The sequence below is a fragment of the Rhineura floridana genome, chromosome 10 (assembly GCF_030035675.1).
Source record: "Rhineura floridana isolate rRhiFlo1 chromosome 10, rRhiFlo1.hap2, whole genome shotgun sequence".
Lineage (NCBI taxonomy): Eukaryota > Metazoa > Chordata > Lepidosauria > Squamata > Rhineuridae > Rhineura > Rhineura floridana.
Genome location: NC_084489.1, coordinates 13957181 through 13977794, shown reverse-complemented (window position 1 = coordinate 13977794; position 20614 = coordinate 13957181). Strand labels below are relative to the sequence as shown.

At 40.4% G+C, this 20614-nt stretch overlaps 1 protein-coding gene across 1 annotated transcript; it reads left to right on the top strand.

Moving 5' to 3' along the window:
- The first annotated feature begins 694 nt into the window (after positions 1-694).
- Positions 695-19483, top strand: FKBP9 (FKBP prolyl isomerase 9). The gene is made up of 10 exons (XM_061587184.1): positions 695-1183; positions 3276-3421; positions 5514-5703; positions 7448-7593; positions 11959-12148; positions 13401-13546; positions 14400-14586; positions 14943-15088; positions 17433-17596; positions 18078-19483. Exons 1-10 carry the CDS (start codon positions 927-929, stop codon positions 18255-18257), a joined length of 1752 nt encoding a protein of 583 aa, XP_061443168.1. The 5' UTR covers positions 695-926; the 3' UTR covers positions 18258-19483.
- The last annotated feature ends 1131 nt before the right edge of the window (positions 19484-20614 follow it).

Here is a 20614-nt window from a genome sequence, read left to right as displayed (position 1 = left end):
TAGTGCGTGATCTGCGAGTACACAGCATTCAGCATAAAGGGCTCGTGAGTCACTACAAGTAACTGTCCCTTAGAAATCAACAGGATGTTGTTACATAAAGGCCTTTTTTGGAATGTTTCCTCTCTGTGTGAGAGACAAATAGCTACTTTACAATTCAGATAAAGTTAAACCATGTATAGGAATTCAGTAGTGATCTTTCAGATACGATGACAAAGAATTCTCCACCAACAGAAAATATAAGAGATGTTTCAAGCCAATAAACGGGGACAAGTTATTGCGGCCCACTTGTTCAATGGCTTATTCCAATTTAGGCGCGCGCTCCTCCTCCCATTGACAACAATGCCAGAAATCCTGATCGTCGCCGTCGATGTCGTCGCTCCGTGTCAGAGGAGGAGAAAAGACTGTTCCTTCTGTTGCGGCCTGAAGAAACGCTGAGCCCTTGTGGGCTGGAAAGCAAGCGGCGCCACGTAGGAACGTGAGAAGAGTCCCCCACCCGACTATAGGGGAAGAAAAAGCGGAGGAACTAGAAACTTGACTATTTAGCTGGTCAGGCTCTCTCTGTCTCTCTACTCTCTCACCCTATATTCTAACAGTTTTTTCGCCGAAAACGACTTTGCAGCCTCCCTCAATTTTGCAAACCATTAATACAGAGACAGGCGACGTCATACCCTGAACTAACCGCTCCTGCCGGCAGGAATCAGCATCGAGCAGTCCCTCCTCCTTTTCCACGCGAGGAATGCTCGGCCGCAGCGCCGACGTCCCTCTCCCCTCCGGCTGGCTCCTCCCCCTTGCAAGCGGAGAAGGGACTGGGATTTTTTTTTATCCCCCCTCTCCACCCCACCCCCTCTCCACGTTTGCAGCTTTGGGAAGCTGGGATTTCGACGGACGACCCCTTGACCTCTCCTCCTTGCGCCTCGCGCCTTGCTATGGAAGGACCAGGAACGCCGCCCGGGCGGAGGAGGCACCGCCGCTGCTGCTCGCCGCTGCTGCTCGCCCTGCTGGTGAGCTGCGTGGCGTGTCAGGCTCCGCCGGTGCCGGCCGCGGAGCCACAATGGGACGGCAAGGGTGTGCTGGTCGAGCGCAGTTACGTGCCCGAGCAGTGTCCTCGCACCGTCCGCTCCGGCGACTTTGTGCGCTACCATTATCACGGCACCTTCCCCGACGGCAGTAAATTCGATTCCAGGTAGACCCGCTCTCCTCTCTTGCCTTGCGCGGGGCAGCGGGCGGCAAACCACGGAAGAGCTGCTGGCAGTAGCCCGCAAGCCTGTGCATGTTTACTCGGGAGCAAGGCCCACTGAAGGCAGCGGGTCTTGCTTCTGGGGGAATGTCCATACTTGCAGTCTTCGGGCCACAGCTCACAGTGGCCGAGGTCTCGCAAGATAACACAGCCATGAAGCTCACTGGGTGACCTTGAGCCAGTCACTGCCTCTCAGTCTCAGAGGAAGGCAATGGTAAACCCCCTCTGAATACCGCTTACCATGAAAACCCGATTCATAGGGTCGCCATAAGTCGGGATCGACTTGAAGGCAGTCCATTTTTTTTTTTAGGCAGATTCAAGGAGAACAAGGCAATCGATGGCTACTATCCATTACGGCTATGTTTTACTGCCACTGTCAGAGGCTGTATGCTTCTGAATACCAGTTATTGGGAATTGCAAGTGGGGTGAGTGCTGTTGCCCTCATGTCCTGCTTTCCGGCTTCCCATAGGCATCTGGCCCCTGTGAGAATAGGATGCCGAGCTAGATCGGCCTTTAGGTAGAGATCCCATGCTTTGCATTCAGAAACCCCTGTCCCTGGCATCTCCAGCTACAAAATCTCTTAGGTGGTAGAGATTGGAAGCCCACAGCCTGACATAGAAGAGAGCTGTTGCATGTCAGGCGGACTCTTTGCTCATAACCTTGGAAGCTAAGAGAGAACCCTAGGGCACAGCCATGTGGAGGAATGCATATGGATACCAACATCTTAAAAATCCGGAAGAGATGTATGCAGGCCCCTCTTCTAGCCTAGAAGACCCCATCCTAGGGAGAGAGGCTGCTTCCAGTGTTACGTTTTGGATAACAGTGCAAATCCTTGTGTCTGCAAATGGGACACTGGCATAGAGGTCCATTTCCCAGGGATGGAGGAACTTAGGAATGTTGTCACACAGTACAATAAAGTTTCCATCGCACCTTCTCTGATGTAGCTGTGTATGTATGATATGTGTATGTACTTTTGAATATATAACCCACTGAGGACCTTGAAGGAAGGCAGATTTAATACAATTGGGTGCAGTATATGTATATATAGTGAAAAAAATGTAGGCTATATCTAATTGTATTATCATGATAGGGCTGTATAAATAGTATGTGCACAAGACATAGCCACTCATGTCTCTTCACAAATGAGAGGAGAGAGCAGCCTTTGCAGCCAGGGAAGCTGCATCTTGTTAATAATGTTCAGTATTAGAAATCCCCTAGTGATCATTTAAAGTGAAAATGCCCTTTGGCAAAATCCCAGAACTTTCTATGGAGAGAATACATATACTTGGAAATTTAAATTTGTATCCTTTCCATATTGTTCTAGAACGCTACAGTTCCAACCCCATTTATCTGAGAGTGAGCCCCATTGGATTCAATAGGGTTTACTTCTGAGTGGACATGATTAGGATTGTACTGGAAGAGTCACGTCTTAAGCTATTAACACAAGTTTTGACGTTTTCTCATATCTGTAAATCAAATGAAAATTGCATTAAATGTGCACTTTTTGTCTCATTTATCATCCATTCAAGATAAAGTACACCTCCACACAACTTGTGGCAGTGAATAATGATGTGTACAGAACTGTTTTATTTTGTCTGTTCTAAACTGACTGCTGCTGGATAATTCTGGGTTTGAAAGAGGGAGAAATTTTTTTCTGCTCTTTCTATGCAATAATTTCATAGATCACTCTCGTGACCAAATATTAGCCATTTTTTTTAAAAAAAATAAATCCCTCCATAGAGTGGTTACCCCAACCATTTGTTCTTTTCTACACCTGTTTTAGCTCTAGGATGTCCTTTTTAGATGAGGCAACCAAAACTGTAAATAGTATTCCATACAAGATATGGAAGCAACACTTGTTTAGAAGGCTTTTAAAAAAGAAATTAGACAAGTTCGTGGAGTATCATCAGTCTGGTCAGCAGGGCTGGGAAAAGAGCAAAATAACTGAGCTGCCAAAGAAATGTGTTTAAAGAAGATTTAAATGAATTACACATGAATTTGTAAGTAACCTCAGATTTCTCTCTCTCTCTCTCTCTAGCTATGACAGAGGTTCCACATTCAACGTGCTTGTGGGGAAAGGCCAGCTTATTGCTGGAATGGACAAAGCTCTGCTTGGCATGTGTGTGAATGAGAGGCGATTTGTAAAAATTCCACCTCATCTTGGTTATGGGAGTGAAGGTGTTTGTAAGTACCTATGTAAAAATGTTGATCTAAAGCAAGCTGTTGAAAATGTAGTTGCAAAGCAGTTGTTGAAAATGTAGTTGCAAAGCAGTTGATAAAAAGTTAATCAAACCTGTGATTTTATGGATTTATCGTTGCCAAAAAAAGTCCTATACATGAGATATATCTGTGTATCTGGATGTGCGGGTGAGGAGGAAATGGGATCATGCTGACTGACCCTGCTTCCGGCCTCCACATGTTCTTTATAAATTCTGAGCTTCTGAAAAGTAGGGCCAGTGGACAAAATCCTGCTCTCTCCCCATCCACATGTTTAGATCCATGGATATGTAGTAAAGAGGCCTGATTATTATAGACTGGGACAGAATGCTGTGCATACCTAGTAACCTGTTATTGCTGAAGCTTCCCCACCCCCCAGTTCTTATGCTATTGTGAAAAGCTTGAGAATATTTTTTTAAAAATGAAGTTCTAGCTACAATTGTTATGGAGAATATAGAATGGCAGAAATGTCCAGTGTGTTCCTCAGTGCAGAAGAAGTTGTTATCCTGTTCTGACAAAACTTTGTTTAATAGAAAGTGAGACTTCAGTAGTTATGAGCTGGGGCAGTGCCACAGTGATATTAAGCCAGTTGTTTCCCATATGCCTTGATAAGTGAAGGCATTTCTTGGTTAAATGTCTCGATAATGGGACACATCATTCATTCTTACAGGCCAACTGGTTTGCTTTTCACTGCTAGAGAGATGAAAGGCTTGGCGTCAGTTTTCAGTTGCCTGGGATTTGCTCCCAGCATTGGAGTACAGAAAAAACAAAGAATAAGATAGCATGGTAAGATGTCAATAATGCAATGAACAGGGTGGCTCTTCTCTCATTTAGAACACTATAGAATTGTTCACACATTATACTTTTGTGTGGTTAGATACCACTTAGTGTTGTGGCTTGTCATTATTACTATGTTTCTGTATAATTGTAATGTGTTCTCTCAGATGTTCCTCCTGAAGCAGGAGAAAAAGTGACTTCTGTGACTTCTCCTGCTCATTCCTGGCACAGTCTTGTTGTCCACCTGCTTTCCTTACCTGCAGTGGTGTGGAGGTTTCCAGGTTTAGTGTGCCTTAGGGAGAGTTGCAGATAGCAAGACCACGGAGGGGAATGGGAGGGAGGAGCTCCTGTTAGCTGCCTTTGCTCCTGTCCTCCTTGAAATGTACAAGGTTAGAGGTGGCAAATCTACTCTACTTAAGCATTCAAAAGCCCATGGTTTCTTTGTGGGCGCCTTAAGCCATAATAAGTTCTGACAAATGTAATGTGAAATTAATAATGATTATCTCTACTGCAGTAATGTTGTATGAACAAACTGGGGTGGCTTTCTGGACAAGGGGTTGTATTCAACTATGTTCAACTCAGAGTAGACCCATTGAAATGAATGTACCTTGGTCATGTCCATTAATTTCAATGGATCCACCTGGAGTATGATCAACATTGGACACAAGGCTTGCAGAACAATCCTAACTATAGAATGTCTGTGTAAGTTACCCCATTCCAAACTCGATTCAGGAGGAATGTGACTTATAACATTCTTTTTGCTGGCTGCATTCTGCTGGGTTGCTGGGTCACGTGACTGAGCTGAAAGGAGTTTAGAATAGGTATAAGCCTGTCCTTGCACCATCCTGCCTCTGCCATGCCCCTGAAACACCCCTTTTTGGGAACTTAAGCCAGTGTAAATTACACTGTCTTAAGTTCTTCCAGCTGAGTCAGGGTGAGGAACTGGTGCTGGTGTAGCCATGGTTTAACCTGGAAAGCCCAAGATCTGCCAAATCAAATCTTTCTCATCCTGGCAGATATTGGGTTTGGGTGCTGTCAGTCATTAACTTGGAAGTTTTATTTTGTTTCCTATTCCAAAAGTGAATGTAAGAAAAAAGTAAAATAATGATTGATTCTCCATTTAAAGGATGATTGATTGATGGTAGATTTTTGCATAGTACAATCATATATTGTCCATGACAAAATAAAAATCTTCATAAAAGAATTTTTAATATTAATTCAATTTTTTCAACTAGTATTATTTCAATTTTAATATATGTTTATATATATATTGCATCCACAGCTGGTGTAATTCCTGCAAACTCAGTGCTTCATTTTGATGTGCTTTTGGTCGACCTTTGGAATTCTGAAGACCAAGTTCAAATTCAGACTTATTACAAGCTAGAAAATTGTACAAGAATAGTTCAGGTGTCTGATTTTGTAAGATACCATTACAATGGGACATTTCTAGATGGAACGCTGTTTGACTCAAGGTAGTTAAAATGTTTTTTCTTTTTTCTTTGTTTTCAGGGGTTGTTGAGGTCTTGTACAAGAATGTACATAAAAATGTGAATGAAAATATTTTGTTGGCAGGGCTGGGCAAGATAGATGCCTGAAACTTTGGGGAACCATTTCCTGTTAATATGATACAATATTAAATAGACCAGTGGTTCCCAACCTGGGACCCATGACCTACAGAGGGGCCAGGAAGTCATCTTGGGGGGGGGCACGAAGAGCCAAGAGAGGAATTATTTATTAAGTTTTTTTAAAAAAAGTGTTCAGGACGGCTGAAACGAACTGGGCAAGTGTGAGGAACTTTAATTCCTGGCTGTTTGCCTCCCAAGGAGACCAGCTGCTGATTGCTCTTCTTGAGCTTCTAGCTTCTTAACCCTTTATGGAGGAGGGTAGTCTTAGCCTTTGCACGCTGTTTGGACCGATGGCGGCAGCAGCAATTAGCAGAAGGAGGAGAGCAGAGACATGGCGGCCAACATGTACTGAGTGGGAGGTGTATGTGTGTGTGTAGGGGAGGGTGGTTCTCTGGCCACCTCGCGATCCCTTCCCACCACCCACTAGGCCCCACAGAAAGAGGCACGCAGCAGCTGTGGCACACTCTCCCCTCGTGCATTTTTCTGTAATCTAACACAGGCTGTTATCAGGCTAAGGGGAAGGTGGTGGTGATGTGGGGGAGGGAAAAGAAGGGGAAGTCACTCCTTACCCCTTTGCCTCAGAAAGAGAGGGAGAGAAAGAGGTGGTAGTTGAGGAGGATTCCACCCTTGCCCTCACCATCTACTTTGGTGTAAGGGGACAGGAGAGGGGAGTGAGGGAAAGAAGAGGAGTGGGACCATGTGTGTTTGTTTTTTGAAGTGTCTGCCAATACAGGTCACTCTGAGAAAAGAAGCACCTAGAATGGACATTCAGTCCACTTAACTCCAGTCCTCCCTCCAGTCATGTCCCACGCGCCCTCTCTCCCACGTGCCTGCTCTTCACTCTTCCGGCTGTTGCTGCCTCTTACTTGCTGCCTTCTTTTGACCCACTGAACCTCTCCCCCATCCACAACTTGGCATGCCTGTCCTCCCTCTAACCCTTCTCTTCCTTTCACATTACTTCTATCTCTCTTTTTCTTCTCTCTCTGCCCATTCACACTTACCCATCCCCACCTCTGGCACCCAGGTTTGCTCCTATTTTGATTTTGCATATAGGATTGCGTGAACCGTATGTTGAAATGTATTATATATTTATTGGGCTTTAATTTCCAGCCAGGTGGATTTCTCTCTCTCTTCTGCCTCTGTTTCTCTGCCTGCGTGCAAATCGCGGTGGTGGCCAGAGTAGCAGCAGGAGGAAGGCCAACAATTAACACATGAGGCTTGTGAATTTTTTTGAGGTTACAGAGGGGGTCCCGTACTCATAAAGGTTGGGAACCACTGAAATAGACCAATAGTCTCTCTCCCATTATAAGACAGCTTCAAATGTTCACCTATAGCAACAAGAAAAATAAGGAAGGAATGTGACATACCAGTAACTATATAAAAAGCTTCCTTGCATTTGTGTACAAACTTTTATTTTGTGTAATTTGCATATATGTAATATTGTTTGAAACAAAATCAGCATATTTCATTTTTTCATTTTCATATGTCTACATTTACTCTGCTTTGTCCAAGCCTTTCCATTTTTCTCTTGCATCCTATGCTAAAATGAAGACGTTGACTATAAGTAACTTGTATTTATTTGTATCTTCAGTCACAATAGAATGCGGACATATGACACCTATGTTGGAATTGGTTGGCTAATTCCTGGTATGGACAAAGGTCTCCTTGGCATGTGTGTAGGAGAAAAGCGTATAGTCACAGTACCACCTTTCCTGGCATATGGAGAAGATGGAGATGGTAAATGCCGGCTTTGTTTATGCCTGTAGTGAATATTACAAAGGCAACCTCAAAAACATATTTCCACAGAATATGAATTCATCATGTTATGTGTAGGAAGCAACTAATCAGTCAACAAACTCAGTATCTGATTGCCTAGTGAACTTTTGTCTTTAATACCAGTAACAGCTGGGAAAAGCTGAATTTATTTCAACTTTCTCTTAAATATTTTTTCCAGCTAGAGAATTGGCAGAATAATAAGGAAGCTGCTATCAGCAAAATGAAATTTATTTTAAAATTTCTTACGCTATTTCCTGAAAGATCCATTAATCTGTGTTTGGGGGAGGGCAAGAAGTGCCCTTGACTGGAACCATCCACAGACATTATAGTGTTTTAGAATGTGTGAAAACTCTCATCACTGGTGGTAAAAGTTATTTTCTGCTGTGTCATTATACAACATAGTAGTTATCCTGATTGGCTATATGACATAACCAAATTACAGTTAGCCTGTACAAATTAAGGGAAGCTAAGAATATCAGTATATAGGTGAAATTATTGGGGTATTTTAACTCATGCTAAGCATATCACTAGATTCTAAACTGCTGGAAGGCAAGAAGCAAATTATGTTGAAAAAGGAGCAGTTTATCAGTGCAGTTGGCTTCATAACCTTTCTGGAAGCATCTGGTGCTGGCCAACAACCAAGATAACAGTAGACTTGATGGTACAGGTGCCATTTCAGACTAAAGTCTGTGTGGTAGTGGTGAGAGGAGTACTAGCAAGGATTAAAAGTTTTGTGCTTTGGCTGATTCAAGATGTTTGTGCTCCATAAACATATCTATATTCGCTAATAGGCAAAAACCTTGCAGTTTAAGAACGTGCTTATAGCCAACAGATATTTCTATCAAACTTTAAAAAGCAGGGATATTGGGCAGCTAGAGTGAATATGTTTCTGTGAATATGTGAAGTACAGCAACACTTTGCAACACTAAAAAAACTCCAGAAACAAGTGTGTAATAATGGCACTGACTATTCTGCAGAATAGTTTCCAGTGCACATAAGGAGTGTCTCAGTTTGCACAAGATAAAACAGTGGGAGGTGAAATATATTCTAGCAAAAATTCTAGGTGTGCTTTATGTTTTTAATTGACCATGCCCACCTTTCCTTAAGTGGAATGGTTTAAGCACAACAGGCTGAAAACATGCATTCTGGGCAGGCCAAGTTTGTTTTTTCTAATAGCAAGAGTTATTGCTGAAGTAGCAACATATTGTAATCAGTCTGATTTTACATCAAACTGCAGTTTCAGATTCAACTGTTAATGCACCAAAACAGAAATAAAACATAACCTCCAGTTTGAAACACAAAAGGCTGTCTTCACCATCATATAACATTGATCAATAAAAAGGCTTTGAAATTAATTAAAATCAATTTGACAAAGATTTCTAGGATGAATGAGAGAAATATATAATTTTCTATGTTAGATTCTCTGTAGAAACAGTAGTAACACAGAAAAGAAGCAAAGTAAGAACACCAAAAAACATACAAAAATGTAATTCTCCATCTTTGGAGATGGCAGGTGTTGCCACCATTTACCATATGCTCAGAGACACATGTTACCAAATTCTTCCAAGCTACACAGGAAGTGGATTGAATTGTGAAAGACCAGCTCAAATTGTGTTTGCATTTTGACAAATTTCTAGGGCAGTACAATATCTCAGAGAGGAGGTCAGGTCTTCTGCTCCCCTGGTGCACTCACTCTAGCTGCAAAATATTTACTATAGGAAACTTCACTAAAATTGTAAAGTAAATCAAACATATTTAAAGTGACTATCTGAATTCTGTCAACTGTCTTAATATTGTTGCTCCTCCCTGCTAAAACAAAATCAGCACAGCACATGTCTTGTTTCTGTAATTTGGACTGATTGCAGGTATTGCCACCACTCACCATATGCTCAGAGGCACATGTTACCAAATTCTTTCAAGCTACACAGGAAGTGGATTGGTCTGTGAAAGAGCAACCCAAACGGTGTTTGCATTTTGACCAATTTGTAGAGCAGTACAATATCTTAGAGAGGAGGTCAGGTCTCCTGCTCCTCTGGTGCATTCACTATAGCTGCCAAATTTCCCTGCTTTTTAAAGTTTGATAGAAATATCTGTTGGCTATAGCTACGTTCTTAAACCACAAGTGAATTTCTCTGCATTTTAGTTTGGGAGGTAAGAAATGGGATCCTGTGCAAGTTTGCTGAGAATGGATTGATCATTTGTATGCTTATTGAGTTCAGTGGGATTTACTCCCCTGCAATCAGGCTTAGGATAGGTGAAACTGACCATAGGGGAGGGGGGGAGAAGGGGGAGGGGAGCAGGCAGGAGGGGGTGGAGGAGGGCAGGTTTGATCATTTGCTTGCTTATTGACTTCAGTGGGATTTACTTCCATGCAATCATGCTTAGGATAGGTAAAATCATGGGGGGGAGGAGGAGAAGGGGGGGAGGGAGGGCTGGAGTGAGAAGCAGAGGAGGAAGAAGGCGGGGGAAGGGAGAATGGAGGAGGAAAGGCAAGGAGAGGGGAAGGAGGGGAAAGTCAGGTCTGATCTTTTGCATGCTTATTGAGTTTAATGGGTTCTACTACCATGCAGTCATGGTTAGGATAGGTAAAACTGATCAGGGGAGAGGAGGAGGGCAAGGGGAGAGGAGACGGAAGGAGAAAGGGAGGGGAGAGGGGAGCAGAAGGAGGGGAAGAGGGAAGGAGGGGATTGAAGGGGAGAGGGGTGAAGGAAGGGGGAGGGAAGGGGCAAAAAAGAGGTGATGGGAGGGTGGAGGAGGGGAGGGCAGGTTTGATCATTTGCATGCTTATTGAGTTCAGGGGGATTTACTTGCATGCGCTCATGCTTAAGAAAAGTAAATCTGACCATGTGGATGGGGAGGGGAGAGGGCAGGAGGAGGAGGGGGAAGGAGGAGATTGGAAGGGAGAGGGAGGGGCAAAGGAAGGGGAAGGGGGCAAGAGGGAGGGAGTAGGAGGGAAGAGGAGGGGAGGACAAGTTTGATCATTTGTATGCATTTTGAGTTCAGTGGGATTTACTCCTGTGCGATGAGGCTTAGGATAGGTGAAACTGGCCTGGGGCAGGGAGGGGATGGGAGGGGGAGGGGAGGAGATTGGGTGGGTGGGCACTGGCAGAAGAGAAGCCCTTTTCCAAAAGGGAAACACTGTGAACAGTATCATTGTTTTTCAGCATTTCCATGTTTTTATTCTACAGCAGGCATATGTAGCCTCCCACCCAAATTTAAACCAAAGTTGTCCCTGGCCACATCCACACCAGACCTTTATTTCACTTTAGACAGGCATGGCTTCTCCCAAAAAATCCTGGGAAGTGTAGTTAGTGAAGGGTGCTGAGAGTTGCTAGGAGATGCCCTGTTCCCCTTAGAGAGCTTCATTCGCTCTGGCCACTGAAGCTCTGTCAGGGAATAGGCGTCTCCTCTGAGCACCCTTCACAAACTACACTTCCCAGGATTCTTTGGAAGAAGCCATAACTGTCTAAAGTGAAATAAATTTCTGGTGTGGGTGTGGCCCCCTGATTAGCCAAGCCAAGCAACTGTGAGTCTGGCTTTTAGAACACTTAACAGTTGGTTCTTACTGAGCCAGCCTGGGCTTATCATTGACTCCAATGCTAAATTTCTTAAATTAATTAAAAACCAGCTATGCATTTTTTAGACTTTTAAATTGCAGAAGTTGAAGGTCATAGTATGGGGCAAGGTCAGTAATAGGATTACAGGTACTCTGTGAACATGACTGATTTTTAATTAATTTCAACAAATTATGAGAACATTGACAGAAAAAGTCCAACAGGGGTCTTATTTTCTCTCTCTCTGTACAGTTTGAACTCTCGATTCTCTCTGACTGTTTCGTGTATCACCATGAAAAATGACAGGGTTGTTAAGAAATAGTTTCTGACTTCAGGACTATACGTTTTGTAAGATTTTGTTTTGAAATGAGCTTATGGGAAGCATCAGAATGGCATGGGGGTATTTTCAATTTAACATTGCAGAATGCAAAAAATCTACTCTGACTATAGTATACAGCCTCTCTCGTGACTATAATTCCTGAGTAATAACTCGATGTAGTTGAAACCATAAAAGGAGCAACTCCCCCTCTAGGCCTTCCCTAAATTAGGCCTCTGTTTGATGAATCATTGATTTGACTCTTCTGGAAGAAGATTGAAACTGCTGTGCTGATTAATAAGCATAGTTGCTTTTGAATTGGTGTGTGTGAGGGCATAACATGTATATGTTAGTGTGAAGTTGATGTGAGGTTGAGGGTACCTATGTGGGATTAGGTTGAATTTTTGTCTTAATCGTTACACGGATTTAAATGCCTACTGTCCACCTTGCTTATAGGTAAAGAAATTCCTGGTCAGGCTTCCCTCATATTTGACGTGGCTCTCCTAGATCTCCACAACCCCAAGGACAGCATCACAGTGGCAAAACAATATGTGCCTGAATCATGTGAGCGGAGAAGCCAAGTTGGGGACTTCCTCAGATATCATTATAATGGTACACTTCTGGATGGCACATTGTTTGATTCTAGGTAACCAGACTACTAAACAAACATTTCTTACTCCCTGTTCATGCATGTCTTAGCAATCCTTACAGCTGCTTTCTGCTAAGCAGTTTTGAAAGGTCTTCTAAGAAACTGAGTAAATGTCTTCATAAATAAATAATATTACAAAAATATTTAAAAAGCAGAGCCTCCCCATGCTTCTGCTTTGCCCTCCGACAATGGGGCTGAAAACTGCAAGGTGGCTTCAAAGAGCAGAGCTGGGAGGGGGAAGCGGTTTCCATTGAATAGAAACCGCTTTCCCCACCTTGAGCAAGGCGAACCCCTGCCAACCATTAGCTGATGGAGGGGGTTGGGAGCATGCCTTGCTCCATCAAAGAAACAATCGGAAGCCCACTTTAAGTTCCCGATGTTCCTTTGAAGCACTGCCCTTTAGCCCATTGGTTGAGGTTCCCCACCCTAATCTAAAGGAAAAGAGAAATTACTGTTTCACATGGTATCAGCAGCTAGAGTAGTCTATGCAAGATAATGGAAGAGAAAAGAAATCTCTTCCTTGCAAGAGTGGTTTATGAAATGACGGGACGTAGCTACACAAGATTATATGGATTATTTGGGTTTCACAGGGAAAACAGGTTTAATACGTTCAAATCTGAATGGGGCATGTTTATTAATTTTTAGCATAAAAATCAAGAGATGAGAAGACACACCCTTTCCCCATTGTATGAGGTTGGTACTTGCTATTTGCTGACTGATGACTGGCTTTCGAAAAAGCTGCTCTATCTCCGATTTTGATTTTTTGATTGTGTACTTTTTATAACACAAACTAGACAGCTTTTCTAGTTCTCTTTGTCTTACAAGAGTTCTCATTTTGCTGGTATTCTTATATTGAATTAGCTTTCTTGTCTATGCGATTCGTATGGCCAGTATTGCTTAAGTAAGGACACCTAAGATAGTTATTTGCAATCTTACTATATATTTAGATTGCTTTTTATCGATACATACAGCTTTACTATATATTTATTATACACATCTTTATAAATTTGTTTGGCTAGCTTAATTTTTTGTATTTTTCTATTCACTGTTACCATTTATGCTCTTGCATTGTTTCTTTCTAATGTTTTTGTACACTTTTGATTTTTTTCTTATTAAAAAATAAAGTTACAGTAAATTGTAAGCCGGCTGTACTTGTAACTCTTCAATATTTGTCTTGGAACAAGTAAGCTATGAAAGTGTTCATATTGATAACGATCTCAAAAAAACAAAAAATATTTTCCCCCTGTAGTTATTCACGGAACCGAACGTATGATACCTACATTGGGAAAGGTTATGTGATTGCTGGGATGGATGAAGGCTTGCTTGGAGTATGCACTGGAGAGAAGAGGAGAATAACCATCCCGCCCCACCTTGGGTACGGAGAAGAGGGAAGAGGTGAGTTCTGCTTTTAATTCAGCACCAGTGCCCTAAAGCTTAATCATTCTTTTAGTTCAGCATTTAACAGATTTAAGGACCCATGTAGTACATGGTATTTGTGTGTTGTACTTCCATCTGCCCAGTTGTTGCAGTCTTTTGTTGGTGTCAGGTGTCTAGCCGAGTCTTCTGCCTACAAGGTGCATGTCACAACAAATCAGTAGTGAATAATTTACTTCTCTAATATTTCTCTTTCGTTGGCTGGAAATTGTATTGCTAAAAGGGCAGTATGTCACTTAATACCAGCCAGACAATACTGTGGTTAAGAGAGGGAAAAATCACAAAACTAATCTGACACAGTGGATTGGAGATATCCTAAGTTTGATCCAAGTGTGGTATACCTGAAAACTATCCATACAGCTTTGATTAAATGCATCTCTCAATAGGGGAGAAACACAATATAGGGATAGCGTTGATTTCATTTTTAAAAATGTTCTGCACATACCTCATTAAAAATTCTGTAAAACCTGCTGGCTTAATAAAAGATACAATTTTGCACAGTTCAATATTTCTTGTTTGGGTTTATTACTTTTTCTTCAGTGCACTCATACAGGGGAAGGTGAACCTGAAAATATAGGTGATAATTACCTCATGCCCCCAAATCTCTGGGAAGTACATGGGATTTATGCTAATAGAAAAATCTCAAACGTGGCAACTCTCAAAAGCCTCTTTCACACAAATACAGCAGGTAGTTTGGAGATGCTCTTGAACAAGTCTCATTTGTACACATTTTCAATAGATTGGTCTGTTCTTTACCATAAGAGCAGAAGGGAGGTTGGGTGGTTTCTTTTCATATGCTTCTTAATTATTCTAGGAAAGATTCCAGGATCTGCTGTGCTGGTCTTTGACATTCATGTGATAGACTTCCACAATCCTTCAGACTCTGTTGCTATTACAACCCATTACAAACCTAGCAACTGCTCAGTACTGAGCAAGAAAGGCGATTACTTGAAGTATCACTACAATGCCTCACTCTTAGATGGCACTTTATTAGACTCAACGTAAGTATCATTTAGCATTGAAGAATGATAGAAGCATGAAACTGGAAAAATATTTCATGCGTGGGAGTAAAGCCTCATTTACTTATTTTTTGTATACTGTTTGGATTAAGTTACAATAGGTGAGAGAGTGGTGATGAAGTGAAGCATTACTCTAAGGGTTGTGGACTCTGTCATTTGTATTAACACATTTTCTGTATGGTCCAATTTACAGTGTGTTTTTTTAGAAAGAGTATTACTAATTCAGATCATCGCACACAAGTTGGAGAAAGAAGGTAAATGCCAGGCTAGAGGAAGTAGTATTTTGATGTTACATTTGCATATCCTATTTTATGCTTATCCTTATCTTTTTTCTTCAGATTTAGCCTTGGGAAAACCTATAATATAGTGCTGGGTTCTGGACAAGTTGTATTGGGAATGGATATGGGTCTCAGAGATATGTGTGTTGGAGAGAAAAGAACAGTTATCATTCCACCTCATCTTGGTTATGGAGAGGCTGGAGTTGGTAAGTAGGTAACACTTTCACACACCTATTTATTACATTGAAGCTAAGAAATTGATGCTGATGCTCACACACATCTCATTCTTCTGCAGTATGTGCTGCAGCTCACTTCCATTAGTCATCTTATTTTATTCCTTAAATGTACCGGTTTTTTTTTCCATTAATTTTTATTCAAATTTTTAAAGACAAAAAACAAAACAAAACAAAAATTATTAAACAATAAAATAAAATGTTGACTTTCGATTTATCGCAGATCAGCTATAAGTCTACAATATATAACAATCCTGTCTCCTAAATTATATTATAAAATCACTTTCCTCCAGTAGCTATCTTAACTAATCATCAAATCTCATAAACATTACTTTATTCTTCCCACAAAAAGTCAAAGAGAGATTTCAATTCCTTGAAAGATATATCTTTCAATTTTTCTCCAGATAAACATGTCGACCAATCCACCTCATTCAAATCCACTAGGTCCAATAATTTCAATAGCAATTTTTCTATTATCAATATTAATTCCATCTTCCATCTTCAATAATCCTGTTAAGTCCAATAATTTCAGTAACCATTCTTCCATTATCGATAATCCTATTAAGTCCAATAATTTCAATAGCCATTCTTCCATTATCAGTATCCCATAATAATCTTGTTATCATAGCCATAGTCCAAATAAACATATAGATTAATCCATCTCGTCAAACCAGTTTGATCCAATGATTTCAATAGCCATTCTTCCAATATCAATATTGATTCCATCTTCCATCTTCAATAGTCTTGTTCAGTCCAGTATTTTCAGTATCCATTCTTCCATTATCAGTATCCCATATTAATCTTGCTGTCATAGCCATAGTCATATAATAAGAGTCTGATGGGAATCTCCCTCATCACAAATCTTTTCTTGCCATCAATTCTGAATATGTTGCTGAGATATTGTTGTAAAGTCACATCTCTACTCTTCTTTTTTACAAAATGCACTGGCTCATCTCTTAAGAATTTTTCCATTGTCCCATATCTGTAGCCAATTCCATAGATTTTTTCTATGTCAAACTCCATCACATCATTCCAGTCCCAAAAATTATCCAAGACATTGATAACTTTATCTCTATTATCTTCATTAATTTCTTCAGAGACAACGTTAAGTTCCAAGCAGTAAGCTTTGTTTCTTGTATCCATAGACTCCAGATCTTTTTCCAATTCTACATTTGTTCCAGTCTCCAGAGCCTCTCTCACAGAATCCACTATTTCTTTAAACTCCTGCGTCATTTTGCTAAATTTTTCATCTTCTGTCTACCCTGTCTCAGGGTTTGTTTCGTTATCTCAATCTCATCCATTATTTTCTGAAACATGATTTCTTCCATGGTCTCAGCCCCTTTCCTGATTGCCATTCCAGAAGATCTTTATAGCTGATACATTGACAAATCTTTTTGCAGCAACGATTTAAACCAAATGAAAAAAATATATAGAAAGAAGGGTGCTTGCTTGTTTAAGTCCTTCTTTAAAGAAAAGATAAACGTGTTGTTTATTCAGCTAGAGCGTGATGGACGTCCTCCGGCATTGCTGGCTGAACCTTCTCTCATAAATTAATGAGATCCAGTCCTCCCAAACAAAAACAGGCTTTTATGGTTAATCTCTATGTTTCTCCCTTCCCAAGAGAAAATCTTCATCGGTCAAAAAGAATGTTCTGACTGATTTACGCTGAAAAAACTTCTTCTGAGACGAGAGCTCGTCTCGAAAAGCAGGCACAAGCGAAGTCACCCTTCCCGGAAGTCCTTAAATGTACTCGTTTCATGAGCAGCTCTGAGGTGTTGTTGTCTCCTCCTTCTATTCACAGCACAATCTGAATAAGAGATAACCTAGGAGGATTATTTGGAGCTGTTAATACTCCCCTTTGAAGAAGTGTTTCATTGATTGTTGTAGCATTTAACTTCAATTAAACTTAAGTAAATTACTTTTAAATCATATTTGTAATATGAGATGTTACATAGATATATGTAATGAAATCATTTTCAGAATGAAGAACAGAACCTGAATTAATTAAGCAATGGGAAGAGAGTATGCATATATGAGAACAAGCAGACATCCTTACCTTAAGTGCAAATAGTCACAAGTGCGATTGCTAAGAATAAAAAAACTAGCCATATTTCTTTGGATGCAGTGGACTTTATTTTCTCAGATTTTATTTTACTGATCTTTCTAAACCAGTGGATTAAATTTTAACAAATTGTGTCTACTGCACAATTTATATGCTGGGGTTGGGCCAAATGCAGTGTGTTCCCCCTCTCCCAAATAGCTAAAATGTTCATACATAACAAATATTAACATTATTTTTTGTTTTTTACTGTTACAGAAGGAGAAGTGCCTGGTAGCGCTGTATTAGTTTTTGACATCGAACTGCTTGACTTGGTGTCTGGTCTACCAGAAGGCTATATGTTTGTATGGCATGATGTAGTCTCTCCAAATCTCTTTGAAGAAATTGACATTGATAATAATGGAGAGGTTCTTCTGGAAGAGGTAAGGTTTTGACTAGTATGGCTGAATTGCAAAGATTTATATAGGTGCAAGAGACTTTATAGATGGCATCATATAGGACACTGAGGACTGGAGTCCTAGTCTTTAAGCAATATATTTAAAATTATGTTCATACCCTAAGAGGACAACCATTTATGGAAAATGAAACAAATATTTCCATCCATAGCAATGCATAAAATTATGCAGTTGCTTGAAAGCTGCATTTGGACATTATACAGAAACCAACATGGTTCCAGGTCCTGTGCACAGTAGGGAGATGCATAATCCTACACAGATAGCTGCTCCAGTGAAGGGGCTCTGATCAAGGCCCAGTTTAAGTTATCTTTTGTGACATGTGAATTTGTGAGACTAGATCCTAAGGTACTGAAACATACTATTTTATTTGTGCAGGGGATTTAAGGTTAAATAGCTTGGTTCCAAATTTCATTTTACTTCTAATTTATTTACTTTTTAAAAATCTTAGTTCAGTGATTACATCCATGAACAAGTCAAGTCTGGCAAAGGCAAGTTAGCTCCTGGTTTTGATTCTGAAACAATTGTGAAAAATATGTTCACCAATCAGGACCGAAATGGTGATGGCAAGATTACTGCAGAAGAATTCAAACTGAAAGACCAAGAGCCACAGGGACATGATGAACTGTAGTTTTTTAAAATTTGTGTTAAGCTAAATTGCTGTCAGAACATATGCACCATTAGTGGTTTGAAATGAGTGTGTGCATACTTAAAAGTGAGGGCAGTGGAAATGAATATCCATGTCTTCGTATGTGTGAAGCAGGTTAAGGTAAGAGGGTATAGTGGACAACTTTCTATACGGCATTTATTGTGAAATGTAAAATGCCTCAAAATGGTTTTTTTAACTGTAGTTTCATAAATCTTGTGACATTTTTGAGAGGTGGTATGGAATTTTGAGTTTGATACAAAAATGTAATTTCCGTTAAACTCCTGCATCTTGGCATGTTCTGTTACTCTCTAACCACATACTGCTGTATCATAGTCACTGAATATAGACGGTAGAAGTGAGCTTATGTCTGCTTTGTTTGGAATACTCCTAGCTTAAACTTTCATAAATATCCATAGGCCAAGGCAAGGAGAGGAAATTTGGTATTATGGGACCTCCTGCACTATATGGTTTTGAGAGCCAGAATCCAATCCAGATGTCATGTACCATAATCAGCTCTACTAGTATTTATGCTTCTTTAAGGATTGTAATTAAAGCTATGAATATAAGCTAATTACAAAAAGTGTACAGAAAAGGATTATCACTTTTTGCCTATATTTAAACTTATCCATTGATTTTAATGGGTCTACTCTTGAGTATGACTAACATTGGATATCATGCCTAAATTTGTCCTTTACCAATACCTTGTATGTATATTATAAAAAAAGAGAGAAATAAGGACTGTGCCAGAAAGAGAGATGCAACAATATCTGTAACGGTAGATTGTAACTGCATACACAAACTACAGCTACTCCATCTACTTTTTATGCAGTGAGCAATCTTCAACTGAAGAACTGTCCATAAGTGGGCATCAGATTGAATCTCAGGCCCCATCTGTGTCTATACATTTTGTTGATCTGGCTAAATCTTGAACACAAAAGCATAAATTAGGTGAAAAAGTGATTTCCAAAAGTACAAGGAGCATAAAGCCACAGTATTACTAATAGAAATGAACAAAGTGTCTTCTGCGGTGTAGTGAGACGTCCTTGAACTTTAGAATGGTGCTAGTTTTAAAATTAAGACACACCTTTTAAAAATGTTTTATAGTAAGGAAAAGTATGTTTTTATATACTTTGCAATAATAATGTAATAATATTTGTCAAATGTGATACATGCTGTTATTTTTATTAAATAAAATATTGACAAACACATTCTGCAAGACTCTTCCCCCATGTACATGCGGCTTGGGATGGGGAAAGGCTTAAGTGACACCTTTGACTGAAATTCTGTACATCTGAACTGATTGGCTAGGCACTGGTCATGGGGCTGGGACAAAGATTCAGATCACATCCACAGACTCTCTAAGTGGTGAACACATCATTTATGCAGTTAGTAGCCCATCTGTATGATGATGGCAATAATATCACATGTGCGGTGTGAATTCTAATGAGCTAAGGACTGTAAATTAATATTTTTATTAATACTTCATCTTTTAAATATTACAAGCTGCTTGTTGGTTTCTCTTTCTGGCAGGAACAGTGGGTTTTTTTTAGTTATCCCCTATAACTAAAAGCTCTTTAGAAAAGGAAGACAGGTCCACTTGATATATGTAACTAGCATTATTGGATGGCACCTAAAACACAACCATGGACCTGCATGAGGGGCTGGGCTAGCTTTATTGAAATAGATGGAATCTTATGGGGAACAGATTGATATAAGCAATTTGTCTCACATGTTCAAAGCAGCAAGTATGCATGTGAACTGGGCCTGCTTATCAGCCCTTAAGCAGGAGGCAGCAATCTGCACATGAAAGAAAGGCATGCCAATTTAGTAGAAGCTCATCTACAGTGGCAGCTCCACTTGTTCTGGATAACTTTTCTGGGGAAGAGGTGGGACTTGATTCCCTGCTTAGGTTAAATAGTCAACCTGTGAAACAGTTTTACCTGCTTTGTAACCAATTTAATAAATTAATACCCTTATTACTGAGAATCTTCATAAATAAAATTTAAATGTTAGGTGTCTTATTTAATTTTGTTTTGTTCTAAGGACAGTGGCCCATGTACAGGAATACTCTTTACTTAGCTTTGAAAAAAGCTTTCTTTGGGCTAAACTAGGAGGCACACACTTTTTTCTGAGAACCAGAAACTCAGATTGATTTGTCTTCTGATTTGTCCCAGCTTTCATGGGGTTGTGGACTACAACTGGTCAAATCTGTTTTCCTCTCCTGTGGAGACAAACAACAAGGATGTGCTACTTTGTAGTCTAGGAAAGCCAGCCCTTTTTTTTTGATGTCTGCCTCCTACTGCCCAGAAACACAGAATTTCTAATGCGGATCACAGCTT

Excerpts from the sequence above, each read along its gene's own strand:
- FKBP9 (XM_061587184.1), top strand. The coding sequence starts at position 927 with ATGGAAGGACCAGGAACGCCGCCCGGGCGGAGGAGGCACCGCCGCTGC. Across the intron at positions 13,547-14,399 it reads GTACGGAGAAGAGGGAAGAG|GAAAGATTCCAGGATCTGCT; the intron begins GTGAGTTCTGCT and ends TAATTATTCTAG. Across the intron at positions 14,587-14,942 it reads GGCACTTTATTAGACTCAAC|ATTTAGCCTTGGGAAAACCT; the intron begins GTAAGTATCATT and ends TTTTTTCTTCAG.